The 22,552-nt window shown below is 69.4% G+C and overlaps 2 protein-coding genes across 5 annotated transcripts in view; one reads left to right on the top strand and one right to left on the bottom strand.

The window, feature by feature from the left end:
• NACC2 (NACC family member 2) overlaps positions 1-22,552 on the top strand; it is a 51,206-nt gene that overhangs the window by 13,685 nt on the left and 14,969 nt on the right. The window contains exons 1-2 of one of the 4 annotated variants that reach the window (XM_084907345.1): positions 34-171; positions 17,390-18,338. In XM_084907345.1, coding sequence (XP_084763471.1) covers positions 17,456-18,338 — 883 coding nt within the window. In that variant the 5' untranslated portion in view covers positions 34-171; positions 17,390-17,455. Of the gene's footprint in view, positions 1-33; positions 172-437; positions 789-17,348; positions 18,339-22,552 lie in introns of those variants that run through there. The other 3 variants (XM_084907346.1, XM_084907348.1, XM_084907347.1) reach the window with 3 other exon arrangements.
• On the bottom strand, positions 20,830-22,512 carry LOC311616120 (uncharacterized protein; the record flags this gene model as incomplete). The annotated part of the gene is made up of 2 exons (XM_084907343.1): positions 22,162-22,512; positions 20,830-22,117 (listed from the first exon to the last, which is right to left on the bottom strand). Exon 2 carries the CDS (start codon positions 21,892-21,894, stop codon positions 20,830-20,832), a length of 1,065 nt encoding a protein of 354 aa, XP_084763469.1. The 5' UTR covers positions 21,895-22,117; positions 22,162-22,512.

The following is a 22,552-nucleotide window of genomic DNA, read 5'->3' as shown; positions in this document are numbered from 1 at the left end:
CCCTTTAACCGCGCGCCCCGCCCCGCGGAGCGGCCGGTGCCGGGCGAGGCGGGGAAAGTCCATGTGAGCCGCGGACAGACTTCCTGCCGCCGCGGCCGCCCCGCCGCAGGCCGCCCGGCCGGCCCGGTTCCCGCTGCAGGTGCCACGGCCGCACGTGCCCCCCGGCCCCAGGTACGCCCCCGGCGCGGGGTCCCCGACTTCCCAACTCCGCGCCGCCGCCCGCTGCCGCAGTGCCGCCGCCGGCCCGCACCCAAGTTCGCGGCGCCGGGGTCTGGGGCGCCCCTCCCGGCGGCTCCCCGCCCCGAGCCGCACCCCCTCCCGGCGGCTCCCCCCGCGGCCTCCCGGACCCCGGCCCCTCCCGCCGCCGCCGCCCCCGGACGGCCGGTGAGCGCATCCCGCGGGCGCGGCGGGCGGGGAAGCCGGCGCGGTGGCCCCGGGGCCAGGCCGGGAGGCCGCACCCTCCACCCTGGCTGGGGTCCGAGGCGGGTCCCATCACCTCTCCTGCCGGCCCCGGTGGGACCCCTGCTCCGTCCTCGCGCGAACCCCAGTCTGGGGAGGGAGGATGGGGTACCCCTCCCCCGCACACCCGGGGAGCCTGGGCGGCCGCACTGCCCGGAGGGGACCCCTGCCGCCGCGGTCAGTGTCCGTGTCCGGGGCGCGGGCCTCCAGGGACGCCCAGGTGTGACCCGCACCGGCTGCGCACAGCTGCGGCCGGTCCGCGGGTGCGCGGGTCACGAGGTCAGAGGTCACCTCCGGCTCCCGCTGGGCTCTGGAAGCCTGTCCGGCTGGTGAGTGCCGCCCTCCCCCTCGGCCTCCGGCCTGAGATGTCGGCCCCGTGGGCACCGGGCACCCCCTTCCCAGGGGCATTTCCTGGGCCCCATCCTGCCCCACCATGGGGACCCAGCCGGGCCTCCGGGGGCTGCTCCTGGTCCCTGAGCCTGTGGGGGTGGAGTGGTGGAAAGTTGGGGTGGGTGAGCCTGGAGGTGGGGGTAGCTGCTTCCTGCCCCCTCCCCCCAGCTCAGAGCTCACCATCCGGTGAAGGGGGTCCCTCCCGCCTCCCCCGCAGCGGCCCCTCCCGCTCCCCGAGGCTGGGGGCTGGTCTGCGGAGGTTTCCCTCCGGGGCTCCCCTCCCCCTCTCCCCTCCCGGGCGGCTGTGTTACTCAGACTCACAGGACGGGGAGCGGCCTCCCTCCTTTGTTGGCCCATTTTACGGATGAGGAAACGAGGCTTGGCAGGAAAGAGGAGAAGGGTCAGGGGTGCGCTCCTCCCAGCTCCCAGCACACCCTCCCTCCCCGGTGGCACATGGACGTGCCCCCGGCCTGCGGGCATTTCCCCGGGCCGTTCCCCCGTTGGGTGGCACCTGAGCTGGAGCCGGGCCAGGGACACGGAAGATGAGACCTGGGGGTTCGCCCGATGTCCCAGAGCCGCCGGAGGGCGTGCAGACGCAGAGCGAGGTATCGCCTGTCCCGGCTCAGGGGCCAGAGATCCTCTGTCAGTGGTCACACCCAGGACGGCCGGACGGCGCTGGACGGCGGTCCGACACCCAGCTGGTGACGCCGTCCACCCCTCCCCCCGCCCACGCCATGTCCAGCGGAGCGGGAACGCCAGGCTGCCGCCCCGGGTTCTGGTCACAGACGTGTGCCCGAGGGGCCCCTGGGGAGGGGGGCTCATGGCGACCGTGCAGAACCCTGCAGACCACTCCTGTCTTCCACCAAACGTGAGCGTGCGGCTCCAGGAAGAGGGACGATGGCCATGGCCCCAAGGACCTTCACTGCTGGGGTCCTGCTCACCAAGCCTGTGACATGGGCTGGGGTGGGCCCAGGGCCCCTGAGGGGACAGAAGGTCAGCAATGGGCATTGACCCTTCTGGGGGTTCCCGCTGCACTCTGCACCTCGCCCCCTGAGGCCCGTGCTCCCCAAATGCACGGGACACAGACCTCAGACACCTGGGGCCGGCTCCCTGCCGCCACCCACCTGCCCGCTGCTCACTGAGCTCTCTCACCTGCACTCTGGTTGGCCTTCTCTCGGCTGGTGTGGTCCCCTGGGGCTGTGGGGGTAAGAGGAGCACCTTGCCGGGCGTGGGGCTGGGGGTGGGTGGTGAGAGTCTGCCCAGGGAGCACTGATCAGGCCCTCTCTCCAGACTCCGGCACGCTCCTCTGGAGAACCAGGCCCTTTGTTCATCCCCGGGAACCTGGGGCTGGCTCCCAGGCCTGGTCTCAGGGGAGTGAACCCTATGGGTGGTGCCCCTGGGGGTTCCCTGCAGGTATTCCAGCCCCTTAGACCCCAGCTGCTCCCACTGAGCAGAGGCTGCCCAGAGCCTGTGCACTGCAGGGGCTGAGGGTCTGCTGGGCCGGGGTCTGACGGCTGGTGAGGGGCCGGCAGGGCCTGGGTGGGACCGGCTCCCTTGGGCCTCTCACACCCCAGCTGGCCACTTGTCTCCTGGGTCAGTGAGCTGGGACCCTCGGGGGCCCTGGAGCGCCTCGTTCCTGAAGGGCACCCTCTCTTCTTCCCTGAGGCGAGCGGTCCGGCCCCTCCACCCCTGGGTGAGCCTGTGGGCTGGAGCAGAGCAGTGGGGGGGCCCTCCACTCCACCCAGGAGGCCTGAGTCTCTCCCAGCCCCACCCCTCCCGGTCCCCCCTCACCCCCTCACTGTGTGCCGAGCGGTCATGCCCTTCCCGCCCTCCAGCCTTGGACCCCAGGGGCTGGGGCGGCCTCGCGGCCTGAGGCAGGCTCACCTCGGGGGCAGGCCTGGCCTCCACGGGTTTCTCCGTGAGCCAAGTCCTGCTCTCAGCAGGCCGCCGGATGAGGTCATCAGTGAGATATGCTGGGGGCGCGGCTGCTCTGCACCTGCAGCTGCCGACACACACGGTGGGCCTGGGCTTCCTCTCCGTGGGCTGGCCTCTGTCTTCCACAGTCAGGCCTGGGGGCAGGTGACCCGGGAGGGGCTCCCCAGGGGGACGGGGCAGACACGGGCGTCTGGAAGGGTCAGGACAGGAGCTTAGAGCATGGCTCCCTGGTGCCTGTGGCTGGCATCCCGGGGGAGGGCACCATGCCCCGTGGATGTCTGGGCTGGGGTCACGGGGATCAGAAGGACTGGGGGGGGCATCTGGGCTCTCGGCCCTGCCCGCCCCCACCGCTGGCCAGGCCTGTGTCCGGGCAAGCAGAGGGTACCAGCTCTCAGTCTCTCCCAGGTCACGTGTGCCCCGAGGCTGTGTGTGTGGGGGGTTAGCTCACCCTCTCTGAGCTCTCCCTGTGCCTCACATGGTAGCTTCCGTATTAGGTGCTGGGCGGCTGAGTGAGCAGCCTGGCCTGGGGCCTCTGTGCAGCACGGGCTTGGCCTGGGGGGCCTTCCTCCACCCCCCCCCCGAAGTGGGCTGGAGCCAGTGGGGGCCTGCTCCTTTAAGGGAGGCTGCTCCCCAGTCCCCAGGGAGGAGGGCAGTGTTCTTTGCTCCGAGGCTCGGCCTCAGGGGGAGCGGCTGGCGCTGGCGGTCCGGAGGAATCCTGCCCTCCCCCAGGCCGGCCTGGCATCCAGGAGGGCACATGGCCATGGGTGGGCCGAGCTCCTGGGCCCGCCCCGAGCCTGCCCGAGCCTGGGAAGCGGGCAGTGCCGGGGCGGGGATGAAGGGGCTGAAAGTGCCCATATATAGTCACCGGGTGAGCAGCTGTGTCCCAGGCCCAGCCTCGGTCCCCGAGGGCCGCCTGGGCCTGGGGTGTGGTCCTGGGGGAGCCGGATTGGGCCGAAGGGTCAAGCACAAGCTCGGTGCTCTAGGAGCGTTTATTGATTGAAAATAAAAATCTGGCCCTGGCTGGTGTGGCTCAGTGGATAGAGCATCAGCCTGCAGACCGAAGGGTCCAGGGCTCAATTCCACTCAAGGGTGCTTGTGCCTGGGGTGTGGGCTCGATCCCCAGTAGGGGGCGTGCAAGAGGCAGCCGAGCCATGATTCTCATCATTGATGTTTCTCTCTCTCTCCCACTCCCTTCTTCTCTGAAATCAATGCAAATATATTAAGAATAAATAAATAAAAGCCCGGGCCCTGAGTGGTCAGGGTTGGTTGTATTTCCAGAGAAAACACCTTTGGAAACTGGAGGTAGTGGTGCCGCCCAGGCCCTCGGGGCCTCCTCCTGGGCCTGGGGGGGGGCGGGTGCCCGCTTGTGTTCCGCCCAGCTCTTGCCCTAGCAGATGCCCCTCCTGATGGAGCCCCCTCCCCATCCTGTCCTGTGGTACGGGGGGCTCCCGCCCCGAGGCTGGTGTGTTCTGAAGACTGGCATTTCCTGGCGGCCGGCCCTGGGGAGCAGGGGCTGCTGGGGCCTCCGAGGGAGCCGTCGGAACAGAGAGCGGGGTGCTGGGCCCTCCCTCCGGCCGCCCCGGCCGCCCCGGCCCCCTCCCCGCCCGCCCCGCCCGGAACGGGGCAGGGACAGCTCTGGCTGCATTCTGACTTCCTTGCCGTTAGGAAACAGAATGTTAACATAGTTGTGCTCATTTGATTTGGTTTCCGTGGCACTGCTAAGCGCCTTTGTTAAGTTTCGTATGTTGATACTTTTTGTTGTTGTCAGCAGTTTTTTCTTCCTATTTCTCCTTTTGGATGTAAAACCATTAGGGTGAGAGGAGATTAAAAAGATACATTACAATTAAAATGTTAATGAAATCTGCATCATACAACTTCGGAAACCCTTCCGGCATTAATCTTGCCTGTGTCATGTCCATTAACTCGGGCTATTCTTATTCCACACTGACCCCTGCTGAGAGATTTGTGCTATAATTGGATTTTTTTTAATAAAAACGGAAAAAAAAGCTTTTAAGAAAATAGAGGTTGAGGGTGGCCTGGCTCCTAACTGTAGGGAGGAAAGGGGAGCCCCTGGCTTCTGCTGCCCCGTTGTGGGGAGGGGGTGCCCTGTGGTAGGCCCTGCACCTCCAGCCCACCCCGCCTCTCCCCTCCCCCGGAGCTCTGCTCCCACAGTCGCCCCAGGGGGCACTGGGGTGTGGAGGCTGCCAGGCCCGGGCACCTGCCAGCAATGTCTCCTGGCTCTCGGCGGTGCCGCAGCCACAGTTGGGTGTGGATGAGCGAGCGTGAGGGTGAGCTCACTGTCCTGGGGAGAGGGCACGGGCACGGGGGCGCTGGGAGCCCCAGCCAGGCCCTCAGGGCTTCGTGGAGCCCCAGGACCTGAGTCCTCAGGACTCGGTGGCTTCCTGGGCCCTGGGGTGTCCAGCGTGACGCTGGGCGGGGTGTGGGGTGCAGGCGGCCCTTCTTCCCCCTCAGGGCGTTCGGCACCCCATGACCTGCTCTGCACAGACGTGCCCTCACTGGCCGGAGCCGGCGGTGGTCGGGTGGGCGGTGCCCGCGGCGAGGCGGCAGGAGGTCCAGGGTGGTGTCAGGCATGGCGGTTGCCGGTTGGCATGTGGGGAACCCGGTCCGGTGGTTGGCGGTGGGGCTGCACCCGCCGGGTTTCGTGTCTGTGTTTGCAACACCTTCCTGTGAGGGAACGGCTTCACGGCTTCGGAGGGACGGCTCTCAGCGCCGCAGCCTCAGCGCCTCCCGCCAGAGCACCCTTGGGCCACACTGCTTCCAGCAGCTCTCCCGGGATGGGCGGGGGGCTGGGGGGGGGGCACTGCTGTCCCGGGGCCCCCCAGCCTCCGTCCGGGCTGTGTCTCAGGACAGTGCCTTCCCCCACAGCCTAGTCCCTGGTCCGTGGCGGAAGGGGGCGGGATGGATCTCTCTCTCTAAAAATCCATGTTTTAATAAATAAATAAAATGTATGCTCTCCCTGTTCTGAGGTCTGCAGTCCCAAAATCAGAGGACTCCCTCCCCGGCTCTAGGGCCTGTTCCTCGCTCTCCCGGACCCACGTGGGGGCTCGGTCCTGGGTGTGCCAAGGCTCAGGATGGCCCCGCCGCCGCCAGGTCCTCACGCCTGTGGCCCACCCACCCCTGCTCGCTGGGGGCCTGTGCTCTGTGCTCACTGGGGGCCTGTGCTCTGTGCTCACTGGGGGCCTGTGCTCGCTGGGGGCCTGTGCTGGCTGCGGGCCTGTGCTCGCTGGGGGCCTGTGCTCTGTGCTCGCTGGGGTCCTGTGCTCGCTGGGGTCCTGTGCTCTGTGCTCGCTGGGGGCCTGTGGTCACAGCCGGCTCTGTGCTGAGCTGCCCAGAGCTGCCAGAGGGTCAGCCAGGACCCAGGGGCGCTGGAGGGTGTCTGACACCTCTTGCCCCACCGGAGGAGCTGTCCCGGGGGTGGGCCGCACGGCCTTCTGGGTTCCAGGTGCCACCCTGGAGGGGCTGGGGCGGGACGCGGACGGCAGGTGCCGCTGCCCCTCGCCGCCCTCCGCTGCTCCGCCCGCTCACCTGGCCAGGCCACGGGTAGACGCCCAGCCCTGCGGAAGGTCCGCGCTCCTGGTCCGGCGTGGGGAGGGCGGCCGGGGCGGAGGTGGGGAGGGCAGGGCAGGGGGTGCCCCCCAGGCCCTGGGCATCCCTCAGGGTTTCGGTTCCTCCTCCGCGTCCTCACCGGCTTGGGTAATAATTATAACTGAAGGAGGCGCGGAGCGGCCTGTCGGCCGCAGCTGTGATTACGTTACCACCGCTGATTTCCACGGAGCCTCGCGGGGAGCTCCTGGGAGCGCGGCGGGAGCCCCAGGCCGGTGCCCCAGCCGGCCGGCGCCCCCGCAGGGGGGACGGCATGCAGGGCGGACGGCATGCAGGGCAGGTCGTAGGTTAACGAGGTCAGGCCCCCACGCTGACCCGCCCCCCCTGCTCAGAGCCCGGGCGCTGGGGCCGTGCTCGCCCCTCGGCTTCCTCTCCGGTCGGCAGCCCGGGGGCTGCTGGGACCACGGTGCCTGTCTCGTGTGAGTGTGGTGCCTGCTTCCATGGGAGTTCCGGAATCGGGAGCTCGGGCGACAGAGGGTTTCTGTCCCGAGATCATGTGAGATCCTGGCCCGGGGCTGTGGTGTCCTGCTCCCGCTCCTGCCGCCTCCGTGCGTCCAGCGGCCCCGACCAGGCAGCGGTCCCCAAGCCGCCGAGGCACGGGGAGGTGTGTCCAGGCCCGCCCGCCCGCCCCCAGCTTGCCCATCGCCCACACCGGCTCCTGCTCCCGGCTCCGTGGGGCAGGTAGAGGCCCCTCAGGCTGCAGGCCCAGGCCCTGCCTCCCGGCTGCACCTGGATGCGGTCACGGCTGGAGGAAGGGACCGGAGTGGCCCGGCCCGGCCCCGGAGTCCCGCCCGCGCCCAGAAGCCGGAGGGCGTTTCCTGCCAGGCTGGGCCTCGGGGGTCCGGGGTGCGGGGCTCACGTTTGGGGAGCCTGCAGCGGCCTCCCCTCCCCGCCCTCCCCACCCGTGTGCTCGGTCCCCTCTGCCCTGGACGGGCGCTCCGACACGCAGTGGTGTCTCCGTGCTGAGCCGTCACCGACGCAGCAGCACCTGGTTCCACAGCCGTGATTGAGCTCAGATTAACATATTTACCCTCAGTGCTCCCACGGGAGCCGCTGGGAGCCGAGGTGCCAGCTGACTGCGGCGTGCTCTCTGGGCTGCAGGTCGGGTGACCCTCAGGGTGCCGCCTCCCCAGTTCCCAGGGGTCCCTCTGGCTCCTCAGGCACCAGAGGAGGCGGAGACTGCCCAGAGCCGGGCTGCCCTCTGGGCCCTGGGCTGTGGGACCAGGACCGGTCACCCACCTGCCAGCCCAGCCAATGTGGCTCAGTGATTGGGCGTCAGCCTATGGACCAGGAAGGAGGTCACAGTTTGATTCCCAGTCAGGACATGTGCCTGGGTTGTGTGCCCGACCCCCAGTAAGGGGCGTGCAGGGGGCAGCCGATCAATGATTCTCTCTCATCGTGGATGTTTGTCTCTCCCTTTCCCTTCCCCTTGAAATCAATAAAAATAAGTAAAAATTGCCTTATGAATAAACTCATCAAAACCAAGTAAATTAGCCAGAGGTGTGGCCCAAACCACAGGTTACAGGTACAGACGGCCCCACTGACGTGGCTGAGAACCAGAACCGGCCACGGTCCTGGGGCAAATAAACAATAAAAAGGGTAAGAGGGCCGAGACCGGTTTGGCTCAATGGATAGAGTGTCGGCTTGAGGACTGAAGGGTCCCGGGTTCGATTCGGTCAAGGGCATGTACCTTGGTTTTGGGCATATCCCCGGTAGGGGGTGTGCAAGAGGCAGCTGATCGATGACTCTCTCTCATTGATGTTTCTAACTCCCTTCCTCTCTGTACAAAATCAATAAAAAATATATATATTTTTAAAATAAATAAAAAGGGTGAGAGGGTCAGCGAAGGCCGAGGTCTGCGCCTCCGGGTTCACGGCGGACCCGAGACCCGGTGGGGCTGCCCACCACCCGCTGCGTCGCGGTGCCCTGTGCCCGGAGCGCCCGGCTGCCCGGCCCCTGTCCGGACTCGCCTCCGAGGCGGGTGCGCCCGTGGCCTGGGCCTGACCCTCAGGACCCCACCCCTCAGGTGCCCGGTATGTCCCGGTCCTCTCGGAGTGAGCAAAGGGCCCCTGGTCCCGGCTCATCGCCGCTGGCCCCTCCCCGGGCTCCGGTGTGCCGTCGGTGTCTGCAGCCCCCGCTGCAGGGCTCGGGGGAGCCACGGGAGCCAGCCAGGCGAGGCCGGTGGGTTCCGGGCACAGGAACCAGCTGGGTGAGGCAATGGGGTTTGGGGGAGCCAGGGAGCCAGCTGGGTGAGGCTGGGGGGCTCGGGGGAGCCAGGGAGCCACCCGGACGAGGCCGGGGGGTTCCAGGCACAGGAACCAGCCGGGGGAGGCCAGGCGCTGAGGCGGGCGGTGCCTGGCGCTGGTGAGGGCGGATCCCCATGGTGGCCTGGCACCCTCACCTCCTCCTGTACCTGTACGGGAGCCGCCTCGCCCAGGAGAGAGGCCCCCCAGCCTGGACCCGCCTTCTACGCGCCGCCCGCCGTGTGTGGCTACCTGGGCCGTAAAGTCAGCTGGCGTCTCTGTCTTTATTTTTCATACCAGCGATTACCTTTTACGGCCTCCGGTACCGGCGAGCACAGACCCCCCATTCACCTCCCCCCCACAACACCGCGCAGGGCTTCGGGAGACCGGCTGCGGTTACGTTCTCACGCCGCGCAGGAGGACAGTTACTCGGAGCTTTTATTCGGCCCCAGGGTCCCGGCTGCATTATCCGTATTTCCTTTAATTTGTGGGATTTCTAGTAAATGGGCTTAAAAATAGGCCCGGGCAGGATGCCAGGCAGAGGCGGGCAGCGGCGGCATCGCTCTCCAAAGGCAGATGGCGGCCCTCCTGTCCCCGGGCCCGTGCCTCCGGGGTCCCTGAGGTGCCCCCCCCCCCCCCCCCCCCCGAGGAGGAGCTGGCTCAGGGCCCAGCTCCCAGACGGAGGTCGGAAGTCAGCGGCCCTGGCGTTGGGGCCGGGACCCGCTGTGGGTGCCCCTCCCGGGCTCCGGATGGTGCTTTGTCTCAGGTGCCCTGGTTTCCGGCCACCGCTGCCCAAGGGGCCTGGATCTGTGTCTGCGCCACCGTGCGGGCCCGGGTTGCCCTCCTACAGGAAGACTGAGCCAGGGCGCGCCCAGCCTGGGTGTCTCCGGCCGAAGGAGCCCCTGGGGAGAAGGTGGGGCAGGCTGGCAGGCCCCGGGGGAGGGGTGGCGGTCCTTGAGGTTCTATGGGCGTCTCCCCCGCCCCCCTCGTGTCCTGTCTCTTTACTGAGGGCAACACGCGTGGCCTGGCCGCCAGCTCTGGGCCAGGTGGGCTCCGCCGGCAGCCGCCGCCTTGTGAACCCGGAGTGGGGCTGGGGGGGTGCATCTCCGTGTAACCGCCCCCCCCACGGTGGCTGATTTAGTGTTTGTGTGTCTGGCTGATTTACATCAGATTTTTAAGCATAATTAGAAAAGCGGGAGCTGGTGTCTTACCTCGACTATTTATGGCAGGATATGCAGATGAGGAGAGCGATGAATATTAACGAGGGAGCGTGTGGGGGCGGCTTCTTAATGAGCTGAGTGACCCCACCGGCTGGCACACCCCCACCGCTCCCCGCCCAGGGCTGGGAGGGCTCCCGGACCCCGGCCCAGCGTCTGGGGACCCCCCCGTCAGACCCCCAAGGCCCACTATGGAGGGAGGGGAAGGGGTGCCTCGTGGGCCGGGTGGGGGGGGCCCCGGGACCCCCACGCAGGGGTTAAGGGCGACCCTGTCTGGGTGATGGGAGAGGAGGAGGTGCAGACCAGGAGCGTGCTGGCTTTTTAAGTTATTAAACTGCGCCCCAGGGAGACACTCTTCAAGCTCACGTTATTTAAATTACAAATACGGGGAGCTTGTCAGCTCTGCTCACAACACCGCTTAATTCCCGGGAAGCCTCGGGAACCCTTTCCTGGCGGTGTCGGCCTCCGTGGGGCTCGGGGCTGGAGGTGGGGCCGGTGGGGGCCCCGGGGCGGGGCGGGGCGGGACGGGCGCTTTGCTGAGTGACCCTGCTGGTGTTTGCTTAGACCCACCCCCACCCACACGCCTCAGTGCTGGGGCGGGAGTTGTGTGAGATGAGCCACAGCTGCCTGCCCCCGGACGGGCGCTCAGCCCAGCCCCAGAGACCCTCCCCTGACCCTCGGCAGGGCCCTGCACAGGTCGTGTGCTGCGGGACGCCGGGCCCTGTCCACCTAACGGTGTCCACCCAGCTCGCACCCAACCGGGCCCTGTGGCTGGGGTCTGATGGGGCCTGGTGGAGGGAAGGGGTGCCCTGGGCCGCGGGGCTGGATTGGGTTGCCCTGGCTGGTGCTGGGTCTGGGGTGGGGGTGCCCTGGCTGGTGCTGGGTGGGGTGCCCTGGCTAGTGCTGGGTCTGGGGTGGGGGTGCCCTGGGCCGCGGGGCTGGATTGGGTTGCCCTGGCTGGTGCTGGGTCTGGAGTGGGGTGCCCTGGCTGGTGCTGGGTTTGGGGTGGGGGTGCCCTGGCTGGTGCTGGGTGGGGTGCCCTGGCTGGTGATGGGGCTGGGGTGGGGGTGCCCTGGCTGGTGCTGGTGCTGGGGTGGGGGTGCCCTGGCCCTCGGGGCTGGGGTGGGGGGTGCCCTGGCTGGTGTTGGGTCTGGGGTGGGGTGCCCTGGCCCTCGGGGCCGGGGTGGGGTGCCCTGGCTGGTGCTGGGTGGGGTGCCCTGACTGGTTCTGGGGTCTGGGGTGGGGGCTCCCTGGGCCTCGGGGCCGGGGTGGGGGTGCCCTGGCTGGTGCTGGGTCTGGGGACAGGCTGGTCCTGCCTCTCCTGGGCGCCGCTCTGGGTTTGCAGAGCCTGGCATGCTGCCCTCTGTGTTTGGGAAGAAGAGCTTCCAGGCAGACGTTTGTTATGCAGTTAAAACCGGCTTCTGTGCTTCCACCGGCCCAGGCTGTGGTCTGGGTGGAGGCTGCCCAGGTGCCTGGCCGGCTGCCCGAGGCCTCTCACCTCTGCCTCTCAGGCCGGGACTCGGAGCCGGGAGGGGCCTGGGAGGGGGGCCTGTGGGTCCCTCCGTGCTGGGGTCTCCCGAGCAGAGCAGCCCCGTGCGGAGGCCGCGGTGGGACCTGTCTCTCAGCAGAGCCCCAACAGCTGGGCAGGCTCTGTCCTCCGGGCTCTGTCCTCCGGCGCGGGGGGCACAGCAGGAGGCAGGGAGCGTGGGGATGGGGTGCCCTGGCCCTCTCAGCGCCTCAGTTTCCTTCTCTGCACCCACCTGGAGGGGGTGGGCTAGGGCCCGGGGGAAGGGCTCCTGGCAGCCGAGACCCCGCCCTGGAGCCTTGCTCCTGCTTCTCGGGGCTCACGGGCAGCTGGCCCCCATGAGGGGAGGCCGAGGAGGAGGCCCTGCTGATGGTGCATTAACGGTAATGGACACCGAAGCCTGGAGCAGGGGGGGCTCTGCTAGCTCCCGGGGCCTGGCATGCCGAGCTGGGCAGCCTCACGCCAACCGGCACCTCGGCCCCCAGAGGGCCCACCTGCCCTCCGCCTGCTCTGCACCAGGAGGTCCGGGCGCTTCCCTCCTGCAGGCAGCGCCGTGGCCTGAGCCGTGATGGAAAAGCCCTCTGCAGGCCGCTGCCCAAAGTGAAGCCCCCCCCTCCATCAGCCTCCACAGAGCAGCGGGGCATGTTCCTAAGGCGTGTGCTCCGTGTGTGCACACAGCAGCTGGGCCTGTTCCTAAAGCGTGTGCTCCGTGTGCTCCCTGTGTGCACACAGCAGTGGGGCGTGTTCCTAAGGCGTGTGCTCCGTGTGTGCACACAGCAGCTGGGCATGTTCCTGAGGCGTGTGCTCTGTGTGCTCCGTGTGTGCACACAGCCGCTGGGCATGTTCCTGAAGCATGTGCTCCATGTGCTCCGTGTGTACACGCAGCAGTGGGGCATGTTTCTGAGGCGTGTGCTCCATGTGTGCACACAGCAGCTGGGCATGTTCCTGAGGCATGTGCTCCGTGTGCTCCTTGTGTGCACGCAGCAGCGGGGCCTGTTCCTGAGGCGTGTGCTCCGTGTGTTCCCTGTGTACATGCAGCAGTGGGGCATGCTTCTGAGGCGTGTGCTCCCGTGTGTGTGCATGCTGACTCACAGAGGAACCTGCTGCCTCCCTGCCAGACACCATCTTGGGGGTGTGGCCACGGGTCCTCCCCCCAAACTCTTCGGGGGGGTGTCCCTGCCACCAGCAGCTTCTGCTGAGACGGGAGGCTGGGAGCCTGGGGGCCGGGGGCTGCCAGGGAGGGGACGGGCCCGGCCAGGGCAGGGCGGGGGGCCGGGGCTCTGTTCTCTCCGGCCCCACCCCTCCCCCTTCCGTGGTGTGTTTGATGACTGCGCGTTAGCTGAGGTCCAGACCTCTTTAGATTGGCAAAATTAAATCCTGCAAAATGATTTTATTTAATTTAATTTATCTCACCTCCCATTCCTGTGGTGGTGATCCCACAGAAATCAAACCCGCGTTCCTGCGCCTGGCTGTGCCCTCGCCGCGGGGGCGGTTAGGCTGGGGCAGGCGGGGCTGCTGGGCTTCTGTGAGACTCAGCCCAGCTGGTCCCTGGGCCCGTGCGTGCACGCACGTGTGTGTGCATGAGTATGTACACATGTACATATACGAGTGCATGTGTGCACACACGTGTGCATGAGGGTGTGTGCGTATATGGCAGTGTGTGTGTTGGCGCACACGGGTGCCTGCACTCCCGGAGCCTGTGCCTGCCCCTTCTTGCAGGGGCTAAACTGCCTGGGGGGCCGACACATCAGGGCCTGGGACCCCGTGTCCAGAGGGAGGGTCCAGAGAAGAGACCGCTGGTCACCCACGTCTTCTCATCCCAGCGGAGGTCCTGGGTCTACGTGGGGTGCCCCCAGGCTGGACTCTGGCTTCGTGGTGTCAGCAGGGGGTGCCAAAAGGGGGTTCCATTCTGAAGGGCGTTCTGGGGGGGAGGGTTCTGTGGTGCAGTCGCTTTGAGGATGGGCACAGGAACTGAGGGATCTCTGCCTGGCTCCTCCTGACCCCCTGGAAGCAAACAGTGGGGGGTGGGGTAGAGGGGGCGCTCCTGTGGAGGGAGACGGAAGAGGGGGCGTCGCTGGGGAAGCAGTCGGGGGGCAGGTGGACAGAGGGACGAGGTGCCAGGCAGGCCCGCTGGCAGGGAAGGTGAGGGGGCCCCCCTCCTGGCAGGTGGTGCTCTGGCCCGGCCCCCCCGCTGGCTGCCGCACAGGGTAAACCAAGCCTTTATTTCATTCTTTTCTCCTAAAGTTCAGCTTTGTTCCCGCCCCAGCCGAGGCTTCTAAGAAAGCAACCTAAAACCAGCGGCCGGACTCCCCTGGGCCGGCCCCGGGCGCCAGGCTCGCCCGCAAGGTGGCAGGAGGACACGGCGGCCAGCCAGTCCCCCAGTCCCCGGGGCCGCGAGCCCGCACCTTCCCGGGAAGAATGGCCCTTCTCTGGCCGGCGGCCCGGCCCCAGCTCCGGCGTGGGCCCTGAGCCGCCGGGCCCGGGGGAGGGGGCCGTGTGGCTGCGCCGCCCCTGGACCGCCGCCTCCCGCCGGGTCACGGCAGGTAACAGCTCACCTGGCTGAGCGAGTGCCGCCCGGCCGAGGGCTTTACTGACGCCGCCTCCCTGAACGCCGCGGTGACCGCCGAGAGCCCTGACCTGGTGCCCATGAGGTCCCGGGCTCTGTGTCCGCGCGAGGCCACGGGACGTGGACGTGGGTGTGGGCGTGGATGTGGACGTGGTGTGGCTGGGCCTGGGCCTGGCACAGGGGGTGGTGCCTGTGAGGTCCTGGGCTCTGTCGTTCACTGGAGGCCACAGGACATGGATGTGGACGTGGATGTGGATCTGGACGTGGATGTGGACGTGGATGTGGCAGGGCGGGGCTTGGGCCTGGCACGGGGTGGTGCCCGTGGGACCTGGGACAGGCTGTTGGAGGGACAGGTGCCCAGGCTTCGTGCTGTCGCCCAGGCTGCCTTCAGGATGCCCCTGGCCTGCCCAGCCCCGGGCCTTTGGGACACAGCACGCCTCTGCTGGCCTCCACGCGCCGGCCGGGCACCCCCCGTCTGGCTCAGGTGACCCTGTGGTGCTCTGGTGGGGCTCCCCACGGTGAGGGCTGAGGGCATGGGGGCCTGTGGGGGGCCCTCCACGCTGGGCTGTGAGCTGGCAGCATCGCCCCCTCCTGTGCCCAACCACGCCCAGCGTCAGCAAATGCTCCGAAGGCACTGGGCGGACCCCCGTGCTCCCCGCTCCTGAGGCGCCGGTGAGCTTCCTGGAGGCGGCGGAGTGGGCAGGGCCTGAAGGCAGTGGAGGCTCCGTATGAGGCTGCCGTAGCTGCAGGAGCAGAGGCCGGCTGAGTCCTGGGGCCCCGGGCCCAGCCCTGCACCAGGCCAGGGTGCACCCCTCCCTCCCCGTCCCAGTCTCTGGGTCCCTCTCTCTCTCCCTGTGTGGCCCTCTGGGCTCACACACTCAGGCCCCCGGGACTTGGGCAAGGACAGGCTGGGGTTCGGCCCTGCCGGTCGCAGTGTGTGGGGGGTCCGAGTCCATCCCCTTGCTGGTGTACCCTGGCCACTCCTGCCAGCGCCCCAATCCCAGTCCCTGTGTGAACCCCCCCTCCCCCCCGTTAGTTCCTCTCACCTGGGGCTCCTCATATGGGGGTGGGGGAGATGGGGAGCCCCATGGCTTCCTCTCCTGCTGCCTGCAGGCTGGGGGTGGGGGGAGCACGGGATGGACCTGCCTGCCCGGCCTCCTCCCTGCAGCCTCCCCGCTCTGGCCACAGGGCTAGCCCTCAGGTGAGGACAGGGATGTGTCGCTGCAGGGACCAGACCTGGGCCACCTTCATGGCGACCTCATCCCTCCTGTGGCTGCCGTGGTCATGCTCCGGCCACAGTTGGCAGGTGGGGACACGGAGGCTGTTTGGCCCCGGGGCCCACTGAGCAGCCCAGCCGAGGAGGGGCCGTGCTCTGGGGCAGGACGGGCCCAGGGGAGGTTGGCTGCTCTGCTGCCCTGTCTGCTGGGGCAGGTCCGTGGGGGGCCAGGCCGGTCGTCCGAGGCCCCCTGGCTGCCCAGTGCTTACATTCTGATCCAAGGGAGGGCTGGGGGACGTGACTCCCCCCGCGAGTGGGGTGGGGGTGTTGGGCGGGACCTGCTGAGCCTGCTGCTCTGGTCCCCAAGGAGACGCGGGGAGTGGGACACCCCCCCCCCCCCCGCACTGGAGGGAACGGGCACCGCCTCTGCCTCCCCACAGGGTCTGGGGTCTCCTGGCTCTCCGGCTCCAGGCTCATCCTCATCTGCCCCTGCCCCTCCCTCTGCCCCCTCCCTCGCCGGCTCCTGCCCCTCACCCCCGCCCCCGTGGCGGGCGGGCGGGCGGGCGGGCGCGGCCTGCCGCGCTGCGGACTGTTTGGAATAGTTCAGATGCTTTGACACCCCGGCTGCAGGGCCGGCGCCTGCACAAAGCGGCACATAAATTCCCAGGCCGGCCGTTGCCGCGGCTCCCGCGTCCCGGCGTACAGTACAGTATTTCTGCCATCTTTGTTTGCATTGCAGTGAGTCATCAAAAGTCTGTCTTGTACCAACACCCGGAGCCCGCATTCCTCTGGCACGCCATGCCGCTGTTTTCAAAGCCGGCCCGGGCGCTGGCAGGGGCCCGGCTCGCCCGTCAAAGGCGGCTATTCATCCCCGCGCTGCCTGGATGTCCGTCCGCATCCGGCCCCTTCATTTAGATGCTGCGCGCTGCCCGGAGGGAGCGCTGGGCTGGGTGCAGCTGAGCCGGGCTGCCTGCGCGCTGCCCCCCGCCCCTCCCCCCGCTCCGCACCCTCCCCGCCCCACGGCTCCCGCGCCGTTTGCTGCATTCCCCGAGCAGCTGGCGGCTGCGGGCACGGCCGGCGGAGCGGGCGGCCAGAGGTAGGTCCCCTCCGGCCTGGCGGGCAACTTCCCCGCCGCGGGGGGCACGCGGGGCGGGGGCGGGGGAGGGCCCCACCGCGGCCGCCCACCTGCCCAACTCCGTCCGGTCCGGGCGCCCCGCCCTCGCGCTGCCCCCGCGGCCGCCCAGCCTCTGCGGCTCCGGCACTTTCCTCCGGACAGAGCCGCCCTTTGTGTGGCTCCGCGGCGGAGTTGGTCGGCGCCCTCTGCGGCCACCCGCCCGCCCCTGTCCCCTCCGAACCCCGCGGGATCCGCGCCGGCCCCGGCCCGGGGCGCCCAGCCAGCGGCATCCCGGCGGCCGGTCCCCGTGACCCTGCAGTCACCTGGGCTGGGGACACAGCCATGAGGACTGGCCGGGTTAGGACCGGGGCGGGCGGTGCAGGTGGGGCCGGGACAGGCTCCTGGTCTGCAGCCGGGCCGCCTGGGCGGCTCGGGAGGGAGCCCCTCCGCCCCGGAGTCTCCTCTGCAGGACGGGAGGGGCAGAGCCGGCCGGAGTTCTCCCAGCTCCCCCTCTCGTCCCGGGCGCCCCCAGCCGTCCCCTGCGCTGCCGCAGCTGCTGCTGCTGCTCCGGGGAAAACAAACCAGAGACCCAGAGCCTCGGAGGGGGGGTGCCGGGGGGCTGTGCCCCTCGCTCCCGGTCCCGGCCCCTCCCTGGGGAAAGGCGGGTGAGGGGCTGCTTGGCTGCTAACTTTTTCCTGGGAAAGAGTTGTGCGGGCGGCTGCCCGGCCCCTCCCGCCCCCTCCCGCTTGCCGGGCTGATGGCCCCCTCCCTCCCCAGCTCCCTCCGCGGTGCAGGCCTCCTCATCTCTGCTCTGTGGGGTGTCCCCCAGGGCTCGCTCTCTCCCCAAGGGCGGGGGGGGGGGGCGGGGGGGACAGAGCGGGCTCTGGGCTTCCAGCCTCTGTGCAGCTCTGAGCGAGGGCCCAGCCAGGGTCCCCCCAAGACCTTTGGACCGTTCTGGATGCAGGGGGTCCGGGAGCCATGGGCTGGGTGTGTGCATTTCGGGGAGCTGGGTGGGGGTTCCTGCTGGGGGCTGGGCCCTGCTGGATGGGGGGGCCTGGGCGTCCAGGAAGCTGACCCGGTGCCCCTGCTCTCTCCCACAGATGTGCCCGCTGGGGCCGCTCCCGCGCTGAGAGTCGGAGGCCTCCGGCGCCTGCCTGCCGCCCGCCATGTCTCAGATGCTGCACATTGAGATCCCCAACTTCGGGAACACGGTGCTGGGCTGCCTGAACGAGCAGCGCCTGCTGGGCCTCTACTGCGATGTGTCCATCGTGGTCAAGGGCCAGGCCTTCAAGGCCCACCGGGCGGTGCTGGCCGCCAGCAGCCTGTACTTCCGCGACCTGTTCAGCGGCAACAGCAAGAGCGCCTTCGAGCTGCCGGGCTCGGTGCCGCCCGCCTGCTTCCAGCAGATCCTGTCCTTCTGCTACACGGGCCGGCTGACCATGGCGGCCAGCGAGCAGCTCGTGGTCATGTACACGGCCGGCTTCCTGCAGATCCAGCACATCGTGGAGCGCGGCACCGACCTGCTCTTCAAGGTGAGCTCGCCCCACTGCGACTCGCAGACCGCCGCCATGGAGGACGCCGGCTCCGAGCCCCAGAGCCCCTGCCACCAGCTGCCGCCCGCCGCCCCGGCGCCCCCCTACGCCGTGTCCCCCGCCGTGCCCATCCCGCTGCTGACCCGCGTGAAGCACGAAGCCTCGGAGCTGCCCCCGGCCGCCGCCCCGGGCCTGGCGGCCAAGCGCCCGCTGGAGCCCGGGCCCCGGGACGGCGCGGCGGGCGCCGCGGTGGCCGTGGCGGCCGGCCCGGCCCCGCTCAAGCTGCCCCGCGTCTCCTACTACGGGGTGCCCGGCCTGGCCACCCTCATCCCCGGCATCCAGCAGGTGCCCTACCCCCAGGGGGAGCGGACCAGCCCGGGCGCCAGCAGCCTGCCCACCACCGACAGCCCCACCTCGTACCACAACGAGGATGACGAGGAGGAGGACGAGGCCTACGACACGATGGCGGAGGAGCAGTACGGCCAGATGTACATCAAGGCGTCCGGCGGCTACGCAGGTAACGCCCGCCCCACGCGGGCACAGGCAGGTGGCCGGGGACAGCTGGCGGCCACGGTGCTGGAGGTGTGTGGGGGGTGGGAGGAACGGGGCCCCAAACCCAGACGGCAGAGCCAGCAGGAGCCGAGACCTGAGCGGGGCAGGTCCTCGGCCGGGCTCCAAGGCCTCCTCCGAGGGCTTTAAACTTGATCCTCGGTGAGACGAGGGGCCGCAGGAGGGCAGAGCAGAGCGGAGCAGAGCCCGCTGGCAGCTAGCGAAGCCTGTCAGAGGCCCTGCCTCCCATCGGACAGATGAAGAGACGGAGGGCCCCAGTGGACCAGGGCCCTGCCAGCAGGCTCACAAGACACTGTGTGTGACCCAAGCTGGTCCCTCACCTGCTGCAGCCGCAGAGTTCCCGTCTGCCCCTCAGAGAAGGCAGAGCTTCCCGGCCCCCGCCCGCCGGCCGCCCCCATGCAGGGCCCAGCTGGAGGGGTAGCTGCCCCGCTGGGACTCACAAACCCGAGATGCCCTCTTTAGACCACGTCACAGTCCCTGGAGAGGGCGCAGGGTCTGTCGGGCTGAGGGTCCTGTTGTTGGGGCCCCAGATCAGGTGTCCCCCTGCCTCCTGTGTTCCCCGAAATCTGGCCGTGTGCCTGGGCCTGCTGCCTGTCCTGGTTTGCAGGCGGGCCCGTGTCCAGGGCACTGGATCCGGACACACAGGCCAGCGGGAAGCAGCGCCCAGCACTGGGCCCCGGGCAGTGGGGACTCTCCGCGCCCCCCAGTCCTCATGCCCGAGGGCTCCTCCCTCCATCCTGGGGGCAGGGCACCGAGCTGGGCCCTGGGCGGCTGGGCCACGGGGCCATCGAGAACTGGTGGCCGGGTCTCCAGGCCGGCCAGCGGGGTCCCTTCCACAGGCGGGTGGGGGGCTTCGAGGTGCCATTGCTTTTCTTAAACGCGTGTGGCCGTATTGGTGCGAGTCCCGTGGGTACTGACCAGGAAACTGCAGGCAGTGGCCGGGCTTTCCTGAGGCCACATGGGCCTCAGGCCCTGCAGGGACCACCAGGCACCCGCCTGTGTGTCGGACAGCCGCCAGGGAGGCCGGGGGGGGAGGGGGCGGGTACGGGGAGCCCCACACTGGGCAGCCACCACGGCTTCCCCTCCCTGGGAGGCAGGCCCTGGCCCAGGGCAGAACCCGCGCCCCTGAGTGCCCTGTTCTCAGCTGCAGCTGAGTGGGGCCCCAGGGGGGGAGTAGGGTAAGGGGGGGTCAGGGCAGGATCTGCTGCTGGGGCCGTGATGGTGCACATTGGGACCGCCCTCCCAGCACCCCGCAGCCGCGTGGCGTGCCGAGGGGAAGGGGAAACGCCGGCCGGGATTGCTGGCCGCTGGCCGCCTGCCCCTCTGGAAGAGCCGGTCAGGGGTGGCCGCCCGTATCCGTGGGCTCCAAGGAGCCAACAGAAGTGGCCATGGAGGGGCAGGGGGGGTGGCAGCCGAGCTGTCTCATGGCCCGAGGTGCCTGAGCCTCTCCCCAGCCCCACCCAGGACCCAGACAGGGTGCCGGTCCCGGGAGGCCCGGGCCAGGGCCACCCCAAGCTGTGCACCTGCAGAGGCTCGCCCCCTGGGTGGGGGCAGGTGGGAGTCCCGAGCCCCCGCCCTGCCCCCTCCCTGGGTGTTGGGGAGCCGGGGACCCTGACGCCAGCCCAGGACGCCCGGCCCGGCCCCGCTCCCTGGGTGTTGGGGGGCAGGGGGACCCGGGGGCAGGGGGACCGGTGCAGCCTGACGCCGGCCCAGGACGCCCAGCCCGGCCCTCTCCTCCGGAGCCATAAGTGGGGCAGGAGGGGGTGTGATTTCCTGGTTAAAATCTAGGTTATTGGCAGTGACGTCGCTGGCATCGTTGGGCGCTGGGCATGCTGGGAAGAGGGTAGTGGGGGAGGGGCCGTGGGGGTGAGCGGGCGCGCGGCTGCCCCTGGGGTGCTGGGCCGCTACCCCAGCTCCTCCCGTGCCTTGGCCTGGCCGGGTCCGGGGACCCCTCTCAGCCCCCTGAGGCCGAGCAGCGTGGGGTCCCAGCTGGGCCCCCTGAGGGTCGGCTGGGCTCGCTTTAGGCTGGCCGAGTCTGGAATGGTCTCTGGACTCCGGGACCCCCTTCTCCTTCTGGCTCAGCTGCCCCTGCCGATGGGAGGGAGGGCGATCTGAGGAGCACCCGCCACAGAAGGGGGACACGGGTGACCCCCGGCACCCCCGCCCCCGCACTCCTAGGGAACAGGCGGCAGGGCCCCTGCGGCCAGCCCCTCGCTTTGGAAACTGGAAGTAAACGTGCGGAGAGCCGATGGCGTTGGAGCCGCGGCCCCGGCGTGTTCCCAGCATGCCCCGTGCCCGGTGATGCCAGTGACGCCGTGGGCCAGGCCCATCGAAGGACGGGCCCTGATGGGGGTGCCGAGGGGCTGAGGGGCCCCCGCCCCTCTCACAAGGCCCCCTCCTCGCCAGGCGTAGCTGGGGGCCGGCCCCGGGGGCTCAGGTCAGCCCTGCTCCATCCAGCCCTGGGGCGTGAGAGGGGGTGCCTGCAGGTCCAGGCAGAGGGGCCCGGGTCCGTGCTGGTTTCCGGAGGGCGGGCACCGAGGGCGGGCACTGAGGGCGGGCACCGAGGGCGGGGAAGGTCTGCCTGTGGGCCCCTGGCTCCCGGGGCAGGTCTGTGCTCCCGCTGTGAGCAGTGGTGACTGAGATGGGGTGCCCGCCCTCACACTGGGAGAAGGCAGCAGAAGGACCGGAACAAGGACCACACTGGGTCGTGGTTGGGTGGCAGGGAGGCAGGGCCGGCCGCCTGGCCCCGGGGGAGAGGTAGGTGGGGAAGAGAACCGACAGGGCCTGGTGGGTGGGGTGGCACCGCCGGGTCCCTGCCCTGTTCCCTGAGCAGAGGGGCCCCCGCCTGTGCCTGACCCCCTGCCTCGGCCCAGCGTTCCCCGCGCCAGCTCTGCAGGCGGCCGCCCAGGTCGGCCCCAGCAGATGCTGGAAGGAGAGGCAGCTGCTGCCCAGGAGGTCTGAGAACAGGCCGCCGCCTCTTTAAAAGCCACGGCTGCCTCGCGCTCCTCCCCGAGGACCCCGGGGGCTGTGCCTGCGCCAGGCTGCTCGGGCGCCCTCCCCGTGCTCCCGAGTGCGAGCCCCGCCCGGGCCGGCCCCGCTCTGTGCACCCTGAAGGCCACGCTGCCCTCTGACCTTCCACGTGCAGCCAAGGCTGGGGGGGTCGGGGAGAGCGGCCCACAGCTGTGGTCCCTCCAGCCTCTGAGAGCCCAGCCACCTCGGGGCCGGGAGCAGGCGTGTGCGTGGCCCAGGCCTGGCCTTGGCCTCTGGGGATGTAACTTCCCCTTTGAAACAACCACTGGCAGCGGCCTGGGTGAAGGAGGTGCCGGTCCTGTTGTGTCTGTCCTTCCAAGCACCCAGGAGGCTGCCTGAGGGCGCGGGCACCCCAGGTGCCATGGGGGGGGTCGTCCCTGAGAGCCTCCGGGGCGGCCTCCGGGTGCCTGGGCCTCGGCCTCGGCCTCCGCTGCCAGGATGCGGGGCCTCCCAGCTTCTGAGCAGCAGCGCATCTCACCCTCGGCCCCTGGCGCCCTGAGTCCTTGACCCAACCAGCTGGGGGGCGACTGACTCACTTCCTGGGGTCAGTGAACAGAGAACCTGTGAGCCTCGGGGAGGCCCCGTTGGCACATCAGAGGGAGGTGATTCTGTGGCCCCGAGACACTCCCGGCTCCGCCCCCCACCGGCAGCGGCCGCCCCCCCCACGCGGGTCCTCTGGCTGTTCCAGAACGTCCCCTCAGCAGCGTCTGGCTTCTCTCACGGCCCAGTGCGTCTCTGACCCGGAGCCGCCGGGCCCGCCTGCCTTTCCTCTTCCTTGTTTGTGGACGTGTTCACATCAGTAACCGTGCCGTTCAGTGCCGGGGCCGCTGCTGGGAGTGCCGTCAGCCGGCATCCCGGCCGGTCAGACACCGAACTGGGCTCCCCGAGAGTTTCCTGGTCCCCCCCCCCCGCACCTCCCCCCTCCCTCTCCCTGCCACGGGGTTCGCAGTGGCCAGGTCTGTGAGGGGCGTATGCAGCAGGAACCACATTTTACTGCAGCCTGAGATGCGCCCTGTGGTCTAAGCTGGGTCCTCGGCGCTCGGCGCTCGGCGCTCGGTCTCCCCGTGCCGGGCTGTGCCGCCGGCGGCAGACGTGGGGAGCTTCGGGGGGGGGGGGGGGGGCTGCTGTCAC

This window comes from Pipistrellus hanaki (assembly GCF_964339955.1).
Source record: "Pipistrellus hanaki genome assembly, contig: scaffold_62, whole genome shotgun sequence".
NCBI classification, from domain to species: domain Eukaryota; kingdom Metazoa; phylum Chordata; class Mammalia; order Chiroptera; family Vespertilionidae; genus Pipistrellus; species Pipistrellus hanaki.
The sequence above is the reverse complement of the archived record's forward strand: the minus strand, read 5'-3'. Positions and strand labels throughout refer to the sequence as shown.